Source organism: Canis lupus, chromosome 20 (assembly GCF_011100685.1).
Source record: "Canis lupus familiaris isolate Mischka breed German Shepherd chromosome 20, alternate assembly UU_Cfam_GSD_1.0, whole genome shotgun sequence".
Classification (NCBI taxonomy): domain Eukaryota; kingdom Metazoa; phylum Chordata; class Mammalia; order Carnivora; family Canidae; genus Canis; species Canis lupus.
This window is the reverse complement of record NC_049241.1, coordinates 55,338,600-55,360,147: the sequence shown is the minus strand read 5'-3', so window position 1 is coordinate 55,360,147 and position 21,548 is coordinate 55,338,600. Positions and strand designations below refer to the sequence as shown.

General features: G+C 56.7%; 1 protein-coding gene across 1 annotated transcript; it reads right to left on the bottom strand.

The window, feature by feature from the left end:
• Positions 1-3,866: 3,866 nt before the first annotated feature.
• TICAM1 (toll like receptor adaptor molecule 1) lies at positions 3,867-17,614 on the bottom strand. Its single transcript, XM_038567705.1, has 4 exons — positions 17,528-17,614; positions 14,760-14,870; positions 5,543-6,477; positions 3,867-5,373 (listed from the first exon to the last, which is right to left on the bottom strand). The coding sequence occupies exons 2-4, from the start codon at positions 14,760-14,762 to the stop codon at positions 4,083-4,085; spliced, it is 2,229 nt and encodes a 742-aa protein (XP_038423633.1). The 5' UTR covers positions 14,763-14,870; positions 17,528-17,614; the 3' UTR covers positions 3,867-4,082.
• Positions 17,615-21,548: the final 3,934 nt, after the last annotated feature.

Here is a 21,548-nt window from a genome sequence, read left to right as displayed (position 1 = left end):
CGTCTGGGGAAGGCAGGTGTTAAACAATGTGCTCGGCGAATAAGGGACTTTGTTAAGTAATAATAGCGATTTGGTCTCGGAGCGCTAAGCACGAGGGGCTCGCGCGCGCCCCCTGGCGGGCAGCCGGGCAGGGACCCAGCATTTAACCTCCGAGAACTAGTCGCCCGGTACTGATTCGTGTCTCACGGCTGTTAGAGAAGGGGACATTAAAAAATAAAAACTCCCGCCCCCCATTTCTCGGCAGGCGGCCGCGGGGGGTGTGCGCCCCCAGCCGCCCGCCCGTGTGCGTCCCGCGCGCACCTCCAGGAGCTCTCCCCCCAGCCCACGGCTCGTTCCAACATAGGCCTCAGGTCTCCGCTGACTTCCTCCTTCCAGAAGCTTCTCTTACCCCCGCCCCCCGCCCCCCAGGCTGGCCAGTGGTCCCCTTCCGGCCTCTGCAGCCCCTACTCTTCTCCATCACAGGCCTAACCCCCGCCCCAGGGTCCCGGTCCCCACCTCTGGCGGTGGACTGTGAGCCCCGGGAGAACAGAACCGGGTTGTCTCGGGTCACCTTGGGGTCTGGTGAGCCTCATAGTGCACCCAGTAGGAGCTCAATAAATGCGGACTGGGTGGCTCAGTGGTTGAGCGTCTGCCTTCGCCGGGCCTGGTCCTGGGGTCCTGGGATCGAGTCCCAGTCGGGCTCCCTGCCTGGAGCCTGCTTCTCCCTCTGCCTGTGTCTCTGCCTCTCTCTCTCTCTTTCTCTCTCTCTCTCTCTCTCTGTGTCTCTCATGAATAAATAAATAAATAATCTTTAAAAAAACAAAAAATAAATGCAGGCTGGATAAGTGGGGGGATGAAGCCACATGGTCACCACCCGCTGCCCAGGGAACTCCGCGGGGCAGGGACAGCACCCAGCACAGGCCTGCGTGCAGCAGGCGCCCCAATCCTGTTCCTCCAAAGGATCCACTCTCTGAACGCCTACCGCGGGCCACACGCTGTGCTGGGCCCTGAAGACACCACAGTGACCCAGAGAGATCCGGGAGCCACAAAGGGGACGGGACTATTTCACAGAATGAAGCATACAGGCACACACAAAAGCAATGGAGGCCATGCATGAACAGTCTGCACCATCCCCGAATGGGCTGGAACCCAGTAGAGAGACACCGGCTCCTTCTTCTGCCCCTAAAGGCTACTTCAGTGCTGTGTGACCTGGGATAAGTGACTTCACCTCTCTGGGCCTTCATTTCCTCATCTATAAACTGGGGACAAGGATAGTCTCCAGCTCCTGGGCTGTTGGAAGGATGAAATAAGTTCATCCAGCCCAGGATTTTCCTTCCTTTTTTTTTTCTTTTCTTTTCTTTTTAAATATTTTATGTATTTATTTGACAGAGAGCGAGAGCACAAGCAGGGGGAGCAGCAGAGGGGGAAGCAGCCTCCCCACCGAGCAGGGAGCCCTATGCGGGCTTGACCCCAGGGCTCTGGGGTCACGACCTGAGCCGAAGACAGACGTCCCACCAACTGAGCCACCCAGGCGCCACCGGCCCCGGGCTTTCAAAATGCTTGTCCTTTAAACACGCTGGAGTGACACAGGGACCCGCAGAGTTCTGGAGTCCCAGGCCTGAAGTCACTAGGACCGCATCCGGATGGGAAGGAGGAGGCCCAGGACAGGACGGGGCTGTGACTTGTCCCAGGTCACAGTTTCTCAGGGACCCCATCACCCCATCAGCTCTGTTGCCTTTGCTCTGGCCCCAGGCTCAGGGCTGTGCACCCCCCTTCCCGGTCTGTCCTCCCCAGAGAGGCCATCAGAGGGCGCCTGTGAGCACCTGGGGCCTGTGCGCCTCTGCCCACCGCCCTCCAGGAGCCCCCTGTCTCCTCCCTGTCCTCCCCTCCACCCTCTCTCCCCTTCCTCGTGTTCCTCCAACATGACGGGCAGGGCCCTGCCCCAGGACCTTTGCACAAGTTGTTTCCTCTGCCCAGAAAAATCACTCCTGTCCTCAAGCTCTTCTCATCATGACCAGCTCCTCTTCCTACGGGTCTTGGCCCTAACACCGCCTCCTCAGAGAGGCCTTCCCTGGCCACTTGGGGCAAAGTTTTTCCTCCTGGGCCACTCCCATCTCAGCGCTCAGTCCTTCTGATACCCCTCCATTCCTGATGCTGTCAGGTTCCTTCATGTGAAGACTCATTCACCACCCCCTTCCCTCCGCCTCCACCTGAAAGAAGAGCAAAGGATGGAGTGTGATTGCCTTTGCCCCCCACCATGGCACGCCAGTGCCTGGAACAATCCGGGTATGCAGTAGGCACTCAATAAATGCTGCTCAAATGAACTGCAATCGGCCAGTTATTTGCTGCTAGCTCTCACCCCCGTGATCAGAAACCGTCCGTCCATGTACCCGGCCCACCTCGGCGCACCCTGGAAGCTGATCTCCGGGGTTCCTCCCTAGGTTTCACTTCAGTGCTCCGGAGGCCCCAGGAAGCTGAGCCCCGACAAAATCTGAGTCAGCGGCGAAAATAACAAGTGGTATCTGACGGCCTGGGTGACTCAGCTGGGCCGGCCCTCCTGGGCCCCAGGAAAGGGAGGGAAAGGCTTGCAAAGTTAATGTTTGAGTGAACTGTCGGGTGGGAGGGGAGGTGGCAGCTTCCTGGCTCAGCCAGCCGGAGCTCACCCTTCCTGCACTCCCTCCCTTGGAAACTATAATCCCCCCACTTCTGACCCATGTGTGACCTGGGGCGGGGGGGGGCAGAATTCACCCCTTCGAGACTGTTTTCCCCATCCATAAAATAAGCCCAGCGGTATAAGCTTCTACTCTGAGCGAGGTCAGTTTTGGGGTTTAAAATGGGTTCAGGAGTGCCAGGCTGGCTCAGTGAGTGTAGCATGCGACTTAATATCTAGGTCCTGAGTTCAAGCCTCACCTTGGGTGCAGAGATTACTTTAAAAAATAAAAAAAAATAGGGCACCTGGGTACCTCAGTGGTTGAGCATCTGCCTTTGGCTCAGGTCATGATCCTGGGGTCCTGGGATGGAGTCCCACATCGGGTGGGACTGCTTCTCCCTCTGCCTGTGTCTCTACCTCTCTCTGTGTATCTCATGAATAAATAAATATTCTAAGGGATCCCTGGGTGGCGCAGCGGTTTGGCGCCTGCCTTTAGCCCAAGGTGCGATCCTGGAGACCCGGGATCGAATCCCACGTCAGGCTCCTGGTGCATGGAGCCTGCTTCTCCCTCTGCCTATGTCTCTGCCTCTCTCTCTCTCTCTCTGTATGACTATCATAAATAAATAAATATTTTTAAAAATAAAGTAAAATAAAATACGTTTGGATCTCCAAAGCCTGCGGAATCCATAAAGTGAGCGCCCAACAAATGTTAATTCTTTCTCAAAGGTCTTTGACCCTGGAAAAAGATGAACCCCCTCCTCTCTGGGCCTGCAGTTAATGAGCACTATCCCTGGAGCCCCAGCGTCTCCCACAGGATCTGTGGACAACCCTGAAGCCTCAAACCCATTTCTCAGATGAGAACTCGAGGCTCAGAAACCAGAATGCCCGTGCCCAAGATCGGATCTGAGCCCAGCCGGATGGGGGTGAAGCTCCTCGGCAAAACAAAAAGAAAGGGGGCCACAGCGGTACGTGCTAAATGTCTCCCCGAGTCTTTTCTCTCCCTATTCTCCAGCATTAAAACCAAAACTTTCAGCAAAGCACACACGGCCCAGCGGAAGACTACATTTCCCAGCTTCCCTTGCAGCCGAGGGCCCACGTGACGACGCTCTAGCCAATGAAATGGGAGAAGCTGCACCGCGTCCGGTCCCTTGCCTTAGGCGGGGAGAAGCGAGCTCCGCCCTTCCGCTTGCATTTTTGGGACTAGTTTTCGTCTCCCCGACGGGAACGGAGCCGCGGGAACATTCAATAAATATTTATTATAGTTAAAACACAGTCCCCACGGCCCGGGCCCGCTCGCCGCCACCCCCGCCCAGCTGAGAACGCACGAGCGCCGCATCGGCTCCCGGCCCCCCTGCGCGCCAGCGAGTCCTCCGGGTGACGTCACCGCCCTGGGATTCCCCCCTCCCCCCGCCCCCGGGAAGGCTGGGGGTGACCCCAAGCCCCGGGTCCTCGGTCACTCTGCTCCTTGCGTCTCGTCCTCGGGCGCCTGGGTCCCTCGCTGGTTCCACATGTGGTTGTTGACGCCCAGCTGCACCATCTGCGCGTGGTGGATGATGAGGGGCTGCAGCCCCGGGCTCTGCGGGGGCGCGGGGGGCGGCGAGAAGGCGGGGGGCTGCGGGAAGGCGGGCGCGGGCGGGAAGGCGGGCGCGGGCGAGCCGGCCAGCCACGGCGGCGCGGCGGGAGGCTGGTGGCCCAACCAGGAGGGGAGGGGCGGGGGGGCCCCCAGAGGCCCCGGGCCCCCGTAGGGCCCCTGAGCCCCAAATGGCATGTGGCTCCCGAAGGCCGCCCGGAGCGCCTCCATCTGCGCCTGCCACGACGAGCAGCTCTGGAGGTAGGCGGAGTAGGCGGCGCTCAGCGAGGCCACCTGCTGCCGCTCACCCTCCAGGTGCTGGCGCTGCTGCTGCAGGGCCCGGATGTCCTGTTCCTTCTTCCACTGGGCCTTGCGGGCTCGCAGCTGCTGCGCCTTGAACGTGTTGACCACCCTCCTGGCGAAGACCCGGGAGTGCTCGTCCAGCCACACCAGGCTGCTGAGCAGGCTGCACGTGTCCCGGCTGAGCTGGGCCTGGGAGCTCTCCAGGGGCAGGAAGGGGATCACGCAGTCTTGCCACCCGTGCCGCGTGAGGCTGCTCATCAGCGACTGGCTCACCTGATGCAGGCCCAGGCGGCAGTCGAGGTTGGGGGTGAGCAGCAGGATGGTGAAGGCCGAGTGGTTGATGGCGTCCTGCAGGCAGCGCAGCTCGCCCCGCCCGGGCACCTGGAAGTCCTCGCAGAAGGTGGCACCGTCGGGGACGCCCAGGGCCTCCAGCCGCTCCCGGACCCGCAGGGCGATGTGCTCGTCCGCCGCCGCGTGCAGGATCACAAAGTTATAGAATTTCTGTTCCGACTCCAATTCGGGAGAATTTGGAGAAGGTGGACAGGGGTGCGAGGGGACCGGGCCAGTGGAAGGAGAGGTGGATGGAAAAGGGCAGGGAGGGGACGTCCTCAGGGCTGAGGGAGGAGGTGGGCTGGGGTTGGGCAACTGGGAAGCGGTGTCTTCTACAGGAAGTGGGAGTGGGGTCTGGTCCTTGACAGGGCGAGCATTTCCAGAGGGCAAGGACAGAGAGCTGGGGGCTGCCAACATTTCAGTGCATTCCACGGGGTAGTGGGTGCCCATCTGCCCCGCTTTGGGGGGGTCGAGCTGGTCACTGAGGCTTGCATCTGGGACCACGTCAGGAGGCGGCGTGGGGACTGGGCTGTTTGGTAGCATCCCGGGGCTGGCAGTCTCTCCCGATGAGGGGCTGGCAACCTCCCCAGAGGAGGGGCTGGCAGTCTCTTCCAGTGAGGGGCTGGCCATCTCCCCCAGGTGGGGAGCTGGCCATCTCCTCTGGTGGGGGGCTGGAAGTCTCCCCCCGTGGGGGGCTGGCCGTCTCCTCTGGTGGGGGGCTGGCAGTCTCTTCTGATGGTGGCCAGCTCACCTCCTCAGGCTCCTGGCAGCCCGTGGGGGCAGGCTCGGGCACCAGGCTGGCCTGGGGCTCGTCGCACAGCTTGCTGGGTTCATGGCAGCTGCGGTGACGGCTGAGAAAGGGCATGGTGGGCGACTCGCTGATTTCCAGATTGCTGGCCAGGGAGGCTGGGCTGCCGGTGGATCTCAGGGAACGGCCTCGGCTCCAGGCCGAGGGGTCCTCTATGGGCTTTGGAAGGCTGCGGGCGCCTGAGGGTGACACTGAGGATGCTGGGAGGCAGCCCAGATCGGAGTGAAGGGGCTGGAAGCTCCCCGGGTCCCCGACGATGCCCCACCCACACCGGTCCCGGGCCTCTCCCTGGAGCTCGGCCAGCCGGTGGTCATCCCTAGAGCTGAAGGTCCGGAGGGCCGCCTGGTAGGCCAGGTCCCGCATCGTGGCCGGGCACAGGTTCTCCTCGGTAAGCAGGTGGTACACCCGGGCAACTGCCCAGGACAAGTCTGGTGGCTCCTCGGGGGCCTCGGCACCATCCATGCCGGCCCACTGGTGCGCCACAAGCCGGGCCACCGCGTCCGCCTTCAGTGCTTCCAGGGAGATCCTGGCCTCCGTCTCCCGGCCCAGCTTCAGGAGCACCATGGCGTGCAGGAGGTCTGCCCCCCGGCAGCCCAGGCGCAGGGTCTTTAGCTTGTGCTTAAGACGCAAGAGCTTGTCCTGGCCTGCGGCACCTAGAATGTCAAAGGCGCTGGAGAGCGACAGGTCCGCGCAGGCCATGGGCACAGGTAGGTGCAGGCCTTCGGCAGCAGAAGCACTGAGCGGTGGAGGCATGTTCCACGCCACCTGCCTTCCTGCATGCTCGGGGTCCCCTAAGTGCTCACCATACCGAGTCCCATGGGGGATGCTGCGGCAGACCTGTGAAGCAAGAGAGACACGATCACCTCCCGAAAGGGGGCAACTCTGGCCCAGACACCCCCACCTGCCTGCCTCCAAATACCATCACAACCTATCAACATGACAAAGACACGTCACCTCTCGCCATGTCACCTCTCTCCATTTCCTTCTCCACAAGATGGTAGCAACCCACACTTGCCTGGTGTCACCCAGGAGGTAGGCACTACTATTTTCCCCATTTACAAATGAAAAAAAAAAAAGTGTGCCAGAGATGTGAAGTCACTGGCCCAAAGTCACACAGCCGGTGGGTGACAGAGCTGGGATTCGAGCCCATGAGATCTGGCTCCAGAGGCGGTGTGCCCAACCACAAAGCTATACTGCCTATTGGGAATAATAAGCCCACTTATGGGATTGTTTCAGGGAACTGTGCTGCCTTAACACATGGGGAAATTCTGAGCCAATGACTGGAAGTCAGTCGGTGCTCATTACATGTTTGCTAGGGAGGTAATCAGGCTTCTGGACGATCCCCGGTGACCTCCATCCTGGTCACAGCCCAGGGTGGCACTTCCAGCAGTAAGCCAGTGCCAGCCTCTGTGAGTGGAGGACTCCGGCACAAGCGATGGGCTATCCCCACTGACATCAGGTTATAAGACACTGGCTTTCTCTCTGTCACCCTGTCGGGGGTAAATCGCCCGTGACCAGCCTCTGGAGAGGCCCACGGAGCGAGGAACTGACGCCTCCCTCCATCAGCCACATGAGGGAACATCTGGACTCCCGGCAACTCCAGCCCCGGTCGAGCCTTCAGATGACACGGCCTCGGCCCACAGCCTGACCTTGACCTCGTGAGACAGCCCAAGCCGGAGCCATCCAACTCCTCTTCCTCCAGCTTCCTGACACCCAGGGACTGTGTGGGATGATAAATATTTGTTGTTTTTAAATTTATTTTTAATGTCCTTAAAAATATTTGACAGAGTGAGAGAGAGCACAAGCAGAGGGAGAGGGAGAAGCAGGCTCCTCAATGAGTCGGGAGCCCTATCATGGGATTCCTGGGATCATGACCCTGAGCCGAAGGGAGACGCTTAACCAACTGAGCCACCCAGGCATCCCTCGTTTGTTTTTATTTTTTATTTTATTTATTTATTTTTTAAAGACTTTATTTATTTATTCATGAGACACACACACACACAGAGGCAGAGACCCAGGCAGAGGGAGAAGCAGGCTCCACACAGGGAGCCTGACGTGGGACTCGATCCCGGGACTCCAGGATCATGCCCTGAGCTGAAGGCAGGCGCCAAACCACTGAGCCACCAGGCACCCCTTGTTCGCTGTTTTTAAACCACGATGTCCTGGGGTGACTTACTCAGCGGCGGGTAACTGGTACCGGTAGCGATGGCAGCGGGAGGAGCTAAGCGTTCGAGAGAGCCAGCTCCGTGCCCGCAGCGCGGCCAGCCATGTGGGGGCCCTTCCTTTCTCTCCATTTCTCAAAACCTGCCAAGCTGCTTCCTACGTCAGGTTCCCCACGGGTGCCCCTCCCTCTGCTTGGGGTGCTCCCTCCGCAGACCTTTGCCACACAGACGCTAGTCTCATCATTTCGGCTCTCAGGCTGATGGCACCATCTCAGGGGCCCTGGCCATCCACGCCGTCCCTCCCGGTCTGCCTCCCCCACGTCACCTGGTTCCCCGCGACCCCCACCCGCCCCGTGTGTCACTGGGTGAACTTTGCTTGTGTCTTCAGGCTTTCATGTTTGCCAGCTGCCTCCTGCCCAGCGGGCACCAGAGGGTGGGGCTGAGCCTCTCCTGGCGCCCCGGGTGGCTGAACTGCAGAGCGGGGACCTGACCTTGTGGAATGAATGGAGGAGGCCAGAACGCATAACCCCCCACGTGGCGGACGGAAAAACAAGGCACGGGAAGAAAGGCTTTCCCAAGGGCACACGACGGGAAGCTAGAGAGGGTAACCCAAATCCCATAGCTGAGGTCACCAGGTTCCCTAAGCGCGTCACAGTTGGACTTAGAAAACACAAAACAGGGATCCCTGGGTGGCGCAGCGGTTTAGCGCCTGCCTTTGGCCCAGGGCGCGATCCTGGAGACCCGGGATCGAATCCCACATCAGGCTCCCGGTGCATGGAGCCTGCTTCTCCCTCTGCCTGTGTCTCTGCCTCTCTCTCTCTCTCTGTCTCTCAGTCTTTCATGAATAAATAAATAAAATCTTTAAAAAAAAAAGAAAAAGAAAACACAAAACAAAACGCAGCACTGCAGATCCATTCCGGGAGACAGAACTTTATATGCCCTTCCGCGGGCCTCGGGCCTGTGTCTGGTCCACCCTAGTGCCCACGGTGACACCCCTAGGTTCCAGACCAGTGCTGCTCAGCGGAGAACAGCTCTGACCGCCAGTCCCCTCCCCTCACCGACCCTTGGCACCGTCTGGGGACAGGTGGGCATCATGTCTGCAGGGAAAGGTGCTCCTGGCATCGAGTAGACGGGCCAGGGATGCTGCCCACTCCCTCTCCCCCGCGAAGTGCCCAGGACCCCATCGCCCCCGGGGACAAACAAGGATGCAGCCCCAAATGTTGCTAAGTGCTGACATCGATCCTGGTCTAGAGCAAAAGGTGATTCATGGATCTCAGACCATGAGTCACAGCCCTCAGTGTGCACATGACTCAGCATTTTTTAAAAAATTCATTATGAGTAGATGTGGGGCCACTGGGGCACCAGGACCAAGGTCAAAGACTCCAGGAAGGTCAGATACAGGCCAGAGAGAGCATGCGGAGAGCCAGCACTGGGGGCAGAGGCCCAAGGGGGACAGGACTGAGCTGCCCCGGGAGCAGGGCACAAGTTCGAGAAGTGGAAGAGAAGGGGCCGAGGGGCCAGCCCCCGGGGGGAAGGATGTAAAGAGGCGAATTGTTGTCTGGCTGTTTCAGAAATAGAAGTGGCCTGAGATGCTGACATGCAGACTTGGGGTGGGGGGTGAAGTAGCACAGACCCCCCCCCCCAAAATGCAGCCGACTTCCTCGTGGGGAGGACAGGCAGCCAACAAAGGAGTGACATTCACAGCACCACATGGGCAGGGAGTAAATGCCCCCACGGGAAACACGAGGAGGCGAGGAGGGTCACGGAACCCAAGAATCAGGGGTGGGTGTTCACAGTCTTAACGTGGTTCAAGAGGGCCTCAGTGACAAGAGGGACTTCGCCAGGACATACAAATATGACCCTGAGGGACATCTGAGGGAAGAGAGTCCCAGGCAGAGGCAACAACCTGTGCAAAGGCCCTGGGGCAGGACCAGCCCGTGGTGATGGAGGAGCAGCGAGGAGGCCCAGAGGGTTCCGCGAGCGAGGGGGGAAGGGAGGGAGGAGGGGAGGGCAGGGAGGGCAGGGGAGGGGACCGGGCGGGTCCTGCAGGGCTCTGTGGGCCATGGGGAGGTCTTGGGCTTTCACACAGAGGGAAGTGGGACCTTAGACCTACCTAAATGTGGTGGCTGTGACGTCTGTGTGTTGCCACGAGGAAACACCATTCCAAGGGACCACACATCCACGAGATACTTCAAGAGGAGCCAGAAATGCAGTTTCAGGGAACTGCTAACTCTTGCCAAGTTGGCGATCAATCCAAGTAGTTTTTAAAAGATGTATTTATTTATCGGAGAGAGGGGGAGCAAGCGGCAGAGGGACGGAGAGTCTCAAGCGGGAGAGTCTCAAGCAGAGCGCACCTGGGGCTCGATCTTGCGACCCTGTGGTCACAACGGGAGCCAAAACCAAGAGGCAGACACTCAACCGGCTGCACCACCCAGGTGCCCCTCGTTTAGTCTGAAGAGCCCTTGTGAGCTTAAAAAAAATAAATAAGTGGGCCAAGATGTAATCTGTGGAGTAAAAAACCCTAAACACATTCATCGCATGATAAATAATGACGTGTGTAAAAAGGAGGAAGGAAAACGTCCATACCAGCAGTCATGTTCACGTCGGCCTGGCATTGGGCCCCACTGAGCAAACCAGGGCCGAGAGAAGAAAACAGAAACAGACGCTTTCCTCTTGGGGCTGACAGGCCGGGGGGCATGGTATTTATAGATCATACGTTCATATAAAATATTCGGGGTAGGGCAGCAAAGTGGGTCGTGCCTACGTAGACTATGTGTCACCTGGTGGAGCTCCTTAACTGGGGACCCGGTCCAGGCCACTGCGCTTCCCGCTGTCCTTCAAACTTGCGGGGCACGCTCCTGCCTCAGGGCCTTTGCACCGGCTCCTCCCTCAGCCCGCAACACTTTTTCGCCAGGCTCACGCTCACCCGCTACCCTCCTGCAGATATATTTTTTAAAATTTTTTTTTTATTTATGATAGTCACAGAGAGAGAGAGAGAGAGAGAGAGGCAGAGAGAGAAGCAGGCTCCATGCACCGGGAGCCCGACGTGGGATTCGATCCGGGGTCTCCAGGATCACGCCCTGGGCCAAAGGCAGGCGCCAAACCGCTGCACCACCCAGGGATCCCAGATATATATATTTTTAAAATTAAGATCGGCTTGATGATGGGGCATCTGACTGGCTCAGCTGGAAGAGCATGCGACTCTTGATCTTTGGGTCGTGAGTTCAAGCCCCACATTGGGTGTAGAGATTTGTTAAAACACACACACACACACACACACACACACACACACACACACACAACACCAATCAACCAGGCATAACTGCCTAGGACAGAGATCAATGACACTCCTGACACTGTGCTGAGCTGCCCCGGGCAGAGGTCACTGGCTCTGTAAGCGAAGTTTCCCGGCACGCAGCCACACCCATTCACCCCCACGCCGCCCTGCGTGGCCCCTGCCCGGCCCCACACAGAGCGGATGGGCCGCAGCAGTGATCACAGCGCCTGCAGAGCCGAAAAGACTCGCTCTTGGCCCTTTGCAGGAAACGTTTGACAAGAAACAGGCGTGTGAATTTCTTCCCCCCTCAGCAAACGTCCTGGAGACGACACAGCGGGCCCAGCTCTTTGGCACGCATGTTTGTGATCACACAACCAAATGCCTCTCTCTCTCTCTGTCTCTCTCTCTGCAGCCATGTAATTATTTTGAAGCATCACGGGCTGTTCTTGGCTGAACCATGTCCCCCTGAAGAATTCCTACGTGGCGCCCTAACCCCCAGGACCTCAGTCTTTACAGAGATGCTAAGTTCAAATGACGTCATTGGGATGGGTCCTAACGCAGCGTGACTGGTGTCCTTGCAAGAAGAGAAGGTGAAAGTGACGTCTGGGGGGCTCAGCAGTTGGGCGTCCGTCTTAGGCTCAGGGGTGACCCCGGGGTCCTGGTTCCCTGCATGGAGCCTGCTGCTCCCTCTGCCTGTGTCTCTGCCTCTCTCTCTGTGTCTCTCATGAAAAAATAAATAAAATCTTAACAACAACAAAAAAGAGGAGGTGAGGACACAGAGACTCCCAAACGGATGACCCCGTGAGGACGTGAGGTCCGCACGCCCAGGGGAGACTCCTGGAGAGGAGCCAACCCTGCCCACAGCTTGAGCTCAGACTGATTTCTCAGACGCGCGAGAAAATACATTTCTGGTGTGTAAGCCTCCCTGTCTGTATTTTTTACGGCAGCCACATGTGGCCACTGCGCATTGAAAATGCAGCCACAGGGCAGCCCGGGTGGCTCAGCAGTTTAATTAAGCGCCTGTCTTCGGCCCAGGGTGTGATCCTGGAGATCCGGGATCAAGTCCCACATCGGGCTCCCTGCGTGGAGCCTGCTTCTCTCTCTGCCTGTGTCTCTGCCTCTCTCTCTCTCTCATGAATAAATAGATAAAATTTTAATAAAAAAACATAAAAGAGGGGATCCCTGGGTGGCGCAGCGGTTTGGCGCCTGCCTTTGGCCCAGGGCGTGATCCTGGAGACCCGGGATCGAATCCCACGTCGGGCTCCCGGTGCATGGAGCCTGCTTCTCCCTCTGCCTGTGTCTCTGCCTCTCTGTCTCTCTCTGTGTGACTATCATGAATAAATAAATAAAATCTTTAAAAAAAAAAAAAACATAAAAGATGAAAAAAGAAAATGCAGCCACTGCTACAAAGGAGGAGCCGAGTGTTAAATTGTGTTCATTTTCTTTTTTTTTTTAACTTTTTTTTTCTTGGCCTTCAAGGGTCTTTTTTTTTTTTTTAAGATTTTATTTATTTATTCATGAGAGACACAGAGAGAGGCAGAAACACAGGCAGAGGGAGGAGAAGCAGGCTCCCTGCAAGGAGCCCGATGTGGGACTCATTCCTGGATCCCAGGATCACACCCTGAGCCGAAGGCAGATGCTCAACCGCTGAGCCACCCAGGCGTCCCTTGTGTTCATTTTCAACTCATCGAAATGGAAATGGGTAAGGCGAGGCAGCGCAAAATATCCTCTCCCTGTCAAACACCGTCTTGTTCTGGGTGGACCAGATGTTGCTTTAACTGCTGAAAATACAGCGTGGGAATCGACATCTGGTAAAACACCAGATTTTGAAGAATGAGCATGCACCAAAAAAAAAAAAAAAAAAGAAGGATGGGTAAGATGCCCACGAGTAATTGGATTTCTATTGGTTACACGTTGGCTAGATAACGGCACGTAAAATGCACAGAGAGAATGAGGTTTTCCGGCTTCGCTGTTCCCCTTAGTGAGAGAGCTGCTAGGAAGGGTAGAAGGGCACAGGCGCCGCCCCTTACATTTCTGTTGGGCAGCGAAGGTGTAGACGCTTGCACAACGTCAGTTGGATCTTTCTGAAATTAGAAAGATCGATACCTGGAGGATGGCCTGAGACCCCCGGCCCCCCGCCCGCTCCCCGGCAACAACGAGTCACAGATCAACTGTTCTTTCCACTTCCCGGGGACTCCTGGGAGCAGCTGTGTATACAACCTAAGAAGAAACAACCCCCAGATGTCTTGACACGTGCCCAACAATTTTTAGTAGATCAAAGGCACAGGGTTGGGGGGGCGGGAGTGGGCCTGGACGTCAGGTTCCGTTTCACGCCGTGTTCACTCTGAAAACCCATCAATGTCAACACTTCCGCCGCACGTCCTATTCTGGATTCATGTTTTATATCAACAAATCTTTAAAATAGGGGTCGCCTGGGTGGCTCAGCGGGTTGAGTGTCTGCCTTTGGCTCAAGGCGTGATCCTGGAGTCCGGGGATCGAGTCCCGCATGGGGCTCCCCTGCGAGGAGCCTGCTTCTCCCTCTGCCTGTGTCTCTGCATCTCTCTCTGTGTGTCTCTCATGAATAAATAAATAAAATCTTTAAAAATTGGGCAAGAGAGAGCGGTTGGTAGGAGCACTTGGGGTTCCCATCTCAGCTTTAGCACCTCCAGGCTGTGGCCTAGGGCAGGCCACGGGCACACGGGCGCCCGAGTGTCCTCATCTCTGAAATGGGTGCAATGAGAAGCCCTATCTGCCAGCGCTGGCAGGGACTGAAGGGGTCCACATGTGTACAACTGTCAGGGCCGCTCGTAGCACTTTGTGAGGCTGCTTGGGCATTAGCAGGCACAGGGCTTGGAGCCCCCCAAACTCCAAATGACGAGCCGGGCTCAGAAGCAGCAAGACAAGGACCAACCGCACCTGCATTCCCGGAAAATTTCTACCCCCTCCCCCAGAAAATTCCAAGAGCCACATAGCCAGGCTCCACCTCCCCCCTGCTACAGGCCTGAGCCCTGGCTCAGTGGCTGCACCAGCTTTGCCCGCCTCCCGGGACCCGCCGCCCCAAGGTGTCCCCCACCCACCTGGCCTGCCCTGCCCAGCTCCCGCCCCACCTGCCGGGTTGCATTCTGCACCCCCGTCCAAGGCCTCCTGGCCAAAGTCCACTGCGCACCCTGCACAGCGGGCACCTGGTGGGATGGAAGCACCCATGGGGTGGGGGCCTCGCTCTGCCCCTGCCAGCCTGTGGAACCCACTTAGGTCGGGTTCGTCGTTTGTGAACAGAACCTGAAAGTGGCCGTCACCACCGGCAAGAGCTCAGTACAACAGCACAATAAAGCATAAGAATCAACCAGTCTTGGCAAAACTGATTTTTTTTTCCCCTTCCTCTTTTTAAAACATTTTAACCAGGGCGCCTGGGTGGCCCAGTCGGTGATGCGCCTGCCTTCCGCTCAGGTTGTGATCCCGGGGGTCTGGAGATGGAGTCCCCGCCTCGGGCTCCCTGCTCAGGGGGGAGTCTGCTTCTCCCTCTGCCCCTCCCCCTGCTTGTGTTCTCTCGCCCGCTCTCTCTCAAATAAATAAAATCTTAAAAAGAAATAAATGAAATATTTTAACCACATCTGGCTCACGCCCACTCCTTCCTCTCCTCCTCTCGCAATGCGCTGGGCAAATATTCGTGGAGGACCTACCATGTGCAAAGAGCTGTTGCAGGTGCTGTTGTGGCCCACGACGCACAGGTCTTCAGTCCTTGCAGAGCTCACGGTGCAGTTGGGGGGGATAATGGATGAGAGATCGATCCACTGCAGAGAATGAGAAGTTCATGCAGAAAATGAAGCAGGGCGTGGTAGTGAGGAACAGGGAAAAGAACTACCCAGGACCGAGGAGCAGGGGAGCCTCTGGGAGGAAGTGAATGGGAGCTGAGACCTGAAGGAGGGGAGGGTGCGACTCAGGTAAAAATCTGGGGGAAGAGAGCTGCAGGCAGCAGGAGCAGCATGTGCAAAGGTCCTGGGGTAGGACAGAGGCTGGTGTGTTAGAGGAACAATGAGGACGCCCCAAGTGGCTAGAGCATAGTGAGGGAGAGGGGAGAGAGGGGCAGGGGGGAGGACTTAGGCTTTTACCCTGAGGGAGGTGGAAGCCCCAAGGGGGCTGTGAAGGAAGGAGGGTGGGGTAAGACTAGGGGCTCCCTCTGGTGACTGCTTCGGGGAGGATGGACTGTGGGACCAGGGTGGTGACCACCCTCTCAGGCAAAGCAAATGATGGGGGCTGGACCGGGTTAGGGGGGGATGGTTGGATTTGTGGATAGTTTGGAGAAGGGGAAAGGAGCAGGAGGCGAGGAGGGCATCTGGGCTTTTGTCCTGATGCTTGAGACAAAAAATGTGGAAAAGTTGGTTTGTGATTAGAAGGCAGATATCAGTCCTGTCTCAGGCATGACTCATTGATTGGTCCTCCCCATGGGCCCCTGCCGCCTCCCTGACCTCACCTCCTCCCATTCCCCTTCGCTCCCTCCCATCCCGCCACATGGTTCCTTAAATACACCACTCTTGTTCCTGCCCCAGGACCTTTGCACTGGCTGTCCCCTCGGCCTAGGACACCCTTCCCCAGATAGCCACATGGCCAGCTCCACAGATCAAACAGTTCAAATGTCACTTCCTCGTCAAGGTCAGCCTTGGCCACCCTGCCCAAAACTGAAGCCTATTCTCCCACACTCCCTGCATTATTTTTCTCCATCCCACTTCTTCTTACCTGACACTTTAGATTTCCCAACTTACTTTGTTGGACTATGCATCATTTCCCACCTGAGTGAGCGCCACTAAAATAGTGGCGTTTACTTGTCTTATTCACAGCCGCGTGTAATGGCAGGCACGCAGGAGGTGCTTAATACATACTGACTGAATCGATCAGTCCATGAGTGCACAGAACAGCACCTGGCACACAGTAAGCGCTCAATAAACGTTTCCTGCTGAATCCTCTGCCCCACAGGACAAAAGGTCTACTCTGCTCCCACCAGGACGGGCGGGCGCATCACAGAGGCACAATTGACCCCTCTGGCTGATTAAGAAACGTTACAAGGAGACAGGGAGGGCCAGACGTAGCCAGACTGTCCTTGGAAAATACGCAGGCGACCAAAGGGGCATTTGTTCACTAAGTGTTGCCTGAGCACCTGCTACGCCGTGGGCACTGTGGGAAGCACATGGCAACCCTACAAGTTAGGCCTAATTTGGCTGCCTGTTTGCACATGAGAAAAGGAGGCAGAGACAGGTAGAGCCACTTGCCCTGGGTCACACAGGAGCAAAGTGAAGGCGCAGGAGCAAAGCGGACAGCCGGGCTCCAGGCCCTACCCCTATTCACTGAGCACCTACTAAGTGCAGCCCCTTCCCATGCCTGGGTCTGCGCAGTCCTCAAGCCAGGCCAACGGAGAAGCAGCTGGGTATCTGCTGCCTGCATCTGGCACGCCTCACCTCAACCATTCGTGGTGTTTGCTGGTCACCCTGGCCGAAGACCCTATGTGGGCACTACTTGGCCCCTGCGGTGTGCCCGCGCATACAGCAGGTGGTTCAGAAATGTGTGCTGAAGGAGAATGCACGCCCCTATTCAGAGGAAACAGAGGCCCAGGCAGGAGCCCCCTGCACCCACCTGCCCACCCCCACCCCAGGCTGGAACCCACCCCCTCCAGTCCTGGGGGAGGTCCTCCCCAACCTCCTACTTCATCCACAGGGAAAGGGAAGAAATGGGGTGGGGGGCTTGCCATGAGGATCTCCTGGGGCCACCCAGGCCTGAGGCCTGAGTGGTGATGGCAGCCAGCACCCCGCAGCCTGGCAGCGGCTCCTAGGCCCATACCAACCAACAGGCACTACCGGAAGGGGGTGGGGAGTGAGGCCTGGAGGATCTCGGTGGATGGGGGCCCTGGAGCCTCTGGGAAAAGTGGATCCAGGGCCTGGAAGGGGCTGGGGGTGGGGCGCTGGCCGGGCAGGAAGACCTGGGGCTGGGGCAGAAGGCCCCCAGGTCGGGGGAGAGATCAGAAACCTGGGTCTGTGCCGGCGGGTGGAATCGGGCAGGGGGGAGGGTGCTGGAGAGGAATCCCCAGGAATCCACGGAGCTGGAGAGAGATCGGTGGCGTCGGGAAAGAAGTGGGGTGTTGGGAGGGACCCGAGGGGGGCTGGGAAGGAATCCTGGAGGGTGGGGTGGACTTTGAGGTGTGGGGAAGGAATTCAAGGTGTTGGGGAGAGGTCTGGGGTGCTGGGGAGCCAGAGCGGGGAGCGGGGATGGAATCAGGAGCTCGGGGCGGACCGGGGCCACCTGGCTGGGGAGCGCAGCGCTGGGGGAGGCGCGAACCAGGAGCGCCAGGGCGCGGAGATCTGAGATCCCGGCGCGGCGGGTCGCGAACCTGGGGAGGAGCCGCAGGCCTCGGGCTGCCCGGCCACACCCGCCCTCCCGGCCCGCTCGGCCCTGCACCTACCCGGGGTCCGCTCGGTGCGACGGTCCGCGCGGGCGGCCTGGCCTGGCGACGGTGCCCGCGGGTGGCGGGGCGCGGGTCGGGGCGCCCAGGGCGCGCGGCGGCTCCACCCCCGGCCTCCGCCCGCCCCTTCCGCGTCCCGCGGGCAGCCAGGCAGGAAGGTGAAGTCACACTTTCCTCCCAGGACAGGGAAAGTCCCCGAGGGGCCCCGCAGCGGTGCCCTGCGCGCCCCTCCTCCCCGGAGGGGGGTTCCGTCTGGGGAGGGTATGGGGGGGACCACAGAGGGACGGAGCCTCCCCCTCCGGGCGCCCGCAGTCTAGGGACAGTCACCACAATTTAAAAATGAGATCATCTCAGCTAGCGATAATGCATTCCACGGAATAGAACGGGGAAGGGGGGGCGAGGTAGGGTAAGGGGGGGAAGGGCTACCCGAAATTGGGAAGAAGGGGAACCGTGGCCACCATGGAGGGGCTTGGGGATCCCCGGTGGCTAGAGGACGGACAGCCAAGATGGCTTATTTTTATAAGATTTTTTTTTTTTTTTAATTCATGAGAGACAGAGAGGCAGAGACACAGGCAGAGGGAGAAGCAGGTGCCCTGCGGGGAGCCCAATGAGGGACTGGATCCCAGGACCCCAGGGTCACCCCCTGGGCATTAGGCAGGTGCTCACCCACTGAGTCACCCAGGCGTCCCCTAAGATGGCTTATCTTGAAGCTGTGAAAACAACATGCAAAAGTTCAGAGGAGGTCCTAACCTTTTGGGGGGGTCCCAGACCCAGCACACACATGTCCCTTGATCAAAGTTAAGGTGTGGGACCGTCCTATTAGGGACCCGTGACACTGTTTTGTTTTTGGATCAGGAAGAAAACAATGAATCCAGGTCCACCCTGGATTATAGTCGTCTTTACACCAACATGCTTGTAAATATAATTTTTGTTTGTTTATTTTAATGGGCAAAAGGACCTACAAAAGTCAGAATGCCTCTGACCACGTTTCTTTGTCAGTTTGCAGAAGCTCAGAGCCTCAAAAAAAAAAAAAAAAAAAAAAAAAAAGAAGCTCAGAGCCTCTTCTCAAAATACCATTTGTAAAAAAAAAAAAAAATTGTAAAGATGTGGAAAACAAAACACGAGAGGTTATAGGGAAGTCCGTTGTGCTGAAAAACATTTATTAAAATGTGTTTTAGAAAAACTACTCAGTGGGATGCCTGGTGGTTCAGCAGTTGAGCATCTGCCTTTGGCTCAGGTCATGATCCCCAGGTCCTGGGATCGAGTCCTGCATCGGACTCCCCGCATGGAGCCTGCTTCTCCCGCTACCTGTGTCTCTGCCTCTCTCTCTCTTTCTCATGAATAAATACATAAAATCTTTAAAAAAAAAAACTACTCAGTGATCCATTATCACTAAACGGATAAACACAATGTGGTCCCTATGCGGGAATATTAGTCAGCCTTCAAAAGGAAGGAAATTAGACATTTGCTACAACACGAGGGACCCTGAGGACATTATGCTCAGTGAAATAAGCCAGATGCGAAAGGATGATCCAGTCTGACTCCACTCATAGGAAGTCTCTAGAGGAGTCAAATTTATAGAAACAGGAAGTAGATGGTGGGAGCCAGGGGCTGGGGGAGGGGGTGGGGTGTCAGTGCTAAATGGGGACAGAAGTTCAGTTTGGGGAGATGGAAAGTTCTGGAGACTGATGGGGGCGTGGTGCAAAACAGTGTGAGTGCGCTTCATGCCGCAGAGCTGTGCACCTAAGAGGGGCTCAGGGGTAAGTTTCATGGTAAGTATATTTTGCCACATTTTAAAAATTGTGTTTATTTTTATTCATCTTTATTTTTGATTTTATCTATTTATTCATGAGAGACAGAGAGAGAGAGGCAGGGACACAGGCAGAGGGAGAAGCAGGCTCCCTGCAGGGAGCCCGATGTGGGACTCGATCCCAGGACCCTGGGATCATGCCCTGAGCCGAAGGCAGATGCTTAACCACTGAGCCACCCAGGCACCCCTAAAAATTTATGTTTAATATGCATAAGATAATCATTTTGAAATCCTTTTGTTTTTGGGGGGATTTTTTGTTTTGTTTTGTTTTTATTTTTATTTTTTTAAATCCTTTTGAACTAGAGCTGCACGAAAACACAGGAGGCTTCGGGCTCTGCCTTTATATTTAGCAGCGCGTTGACTGACGGGCTCTAAGGGCCACAGGTGCCTGCTGTGTTTTGAGTCGTTTGCAGCAATGCAATCAAATATGAAAATTTCTGTGGTTTTCTATTGGAGACAAAGTCACAAGTCCTGCCGCTGCCTTCATTCATAATTGGGCAAATGGTAAATATCAGTCAGTGAAAATAAAGACAAGAATTATTTTTTTTCTCATTACTTCATGAATTCTGTCATCGGGTTCCCAAGAGGCCCGTGGACCTCAGGCTGAAGTTCGTTGTAAAGGATCTTGGGAGGGGGATCAAATGAAAGTCATAGGAATGCTAATTCTTCCCCACCTAGTGCTCCTCACTTAGTGTGTGTCTCAGGTAGGGGAGAGATTTTGAACACCTGCTGTGTGCCAGGCGTTCCTAGGCTCTGGGGATCCACTGGGCAGGAAGAAAGAAGTGGTCCCTACCTTTGGGGACTCGGCAGCTAGAGAGGGAGAGGACATTACGCCCGTCTTTCCATGCCTCTTAGGGCCTCCACCCTTGTCCCATCATCAATTTTTTTGAATTTCAGTAGGTATCTATCCCCACCCCAAACACTCTTGGTGGTCATCTGATCCATGTCTTAAAATAGTCCTCTCGGGTGGACTGGAATGTACCCATTTCATAGGTGTGAACACTGAGGCTCAGAGAAGGTAACATGGCAGGAGCAGCCAGGCTCCCAGGAGAAAACCCTGAGCTGCAGGTGAGTAAATCCGACCACCAGCAGACGGGTACCGTTGCCCACCTCCCATCTCCACTTTCCTCTCCCGTTCCTCTTCCCCCTGCTCTGTTGGGGGGGGCAGGGGCCTCTGCGTGATCCTCATTCCTTCTGTTTTTTTGCTTTTGCACACGTATTTGCACACATACACACGTATCCATGGATGGGACAGTTATTGCTCTTTGGTCTGGCTTGCTTTCTAATTCGCTGTAGCTGGGACTTAGCAAACTTTTTCTTTTTAAAGATTTATTTATTTATCAGAGATTGAGAGAAAGAGAGAGAGAGAGAGAGAGAGAGAGAGGGAGGGAGAGGCAGAGACACAGGCAGAGGGAGAAGCAGGCTCCATGCAGGGAGCCCGACGTGGGACTCGATCCCGGGACTCCAGGATCAAGGCCCGGGCTGAAGGCGGCGCTAAACCGCCGGGCCACCCGGGGTGCCCACTTTTTTTTCTGTTCAAGGGCCAGATGCTAAGTATCATCGGTGCTACCGGCGAGGCCAGACCGTCTGCTGTTTTTCGCAGCTGGTATATGCAGCCCGACAATGTTCTTTTTCTGTGTGTGACGGTCTCACACAGCCTGGCTCTGTTGCAGCTTCCTGAGTCCCCAGTCACTGGACACGCCGCTTGCTGCCACTGTTCCCTGCGAACCAGGCATCACTACCTCCTACGGTGGTGCTGGTGAACAGGGGGCAGGTGATGTGTGAGTGCTGGGTTCAAATCCTTACTTTGACGCTTAGTAGCTGTGACATGGGGCCGAGGGTGAGTCCTCTGAATCGTGCCTCAGTTTCCCCCCCTTGGAACCTGGGGATGATAACAGCTCCTGCCTCGTGGGGTTGATGAGAGACTTAGGTGACTCAGTGGACAGCATTTCTCTAGGGTGGCCGTGGCGAAGAGGAACTTCTCAGAATTCTTCTCAGACACGGAGAATGTACTTTCTCGCTCTTACTAAATACTGCCCTGCTGTTCTCCAAATTAGCGCTCCCTGCTTTCACTCCCACCGGAAGTGAGCAAAAGGGCTCATTTCCCCCAACACCTCTGCATGTTACTTTCTTTCTTTAAGATTTTATTTATTTATTCATGAGAAAGAAAGAGAGAGGCAGAGACGCAGGCAGAGGGAGAAGCAGGCTCCC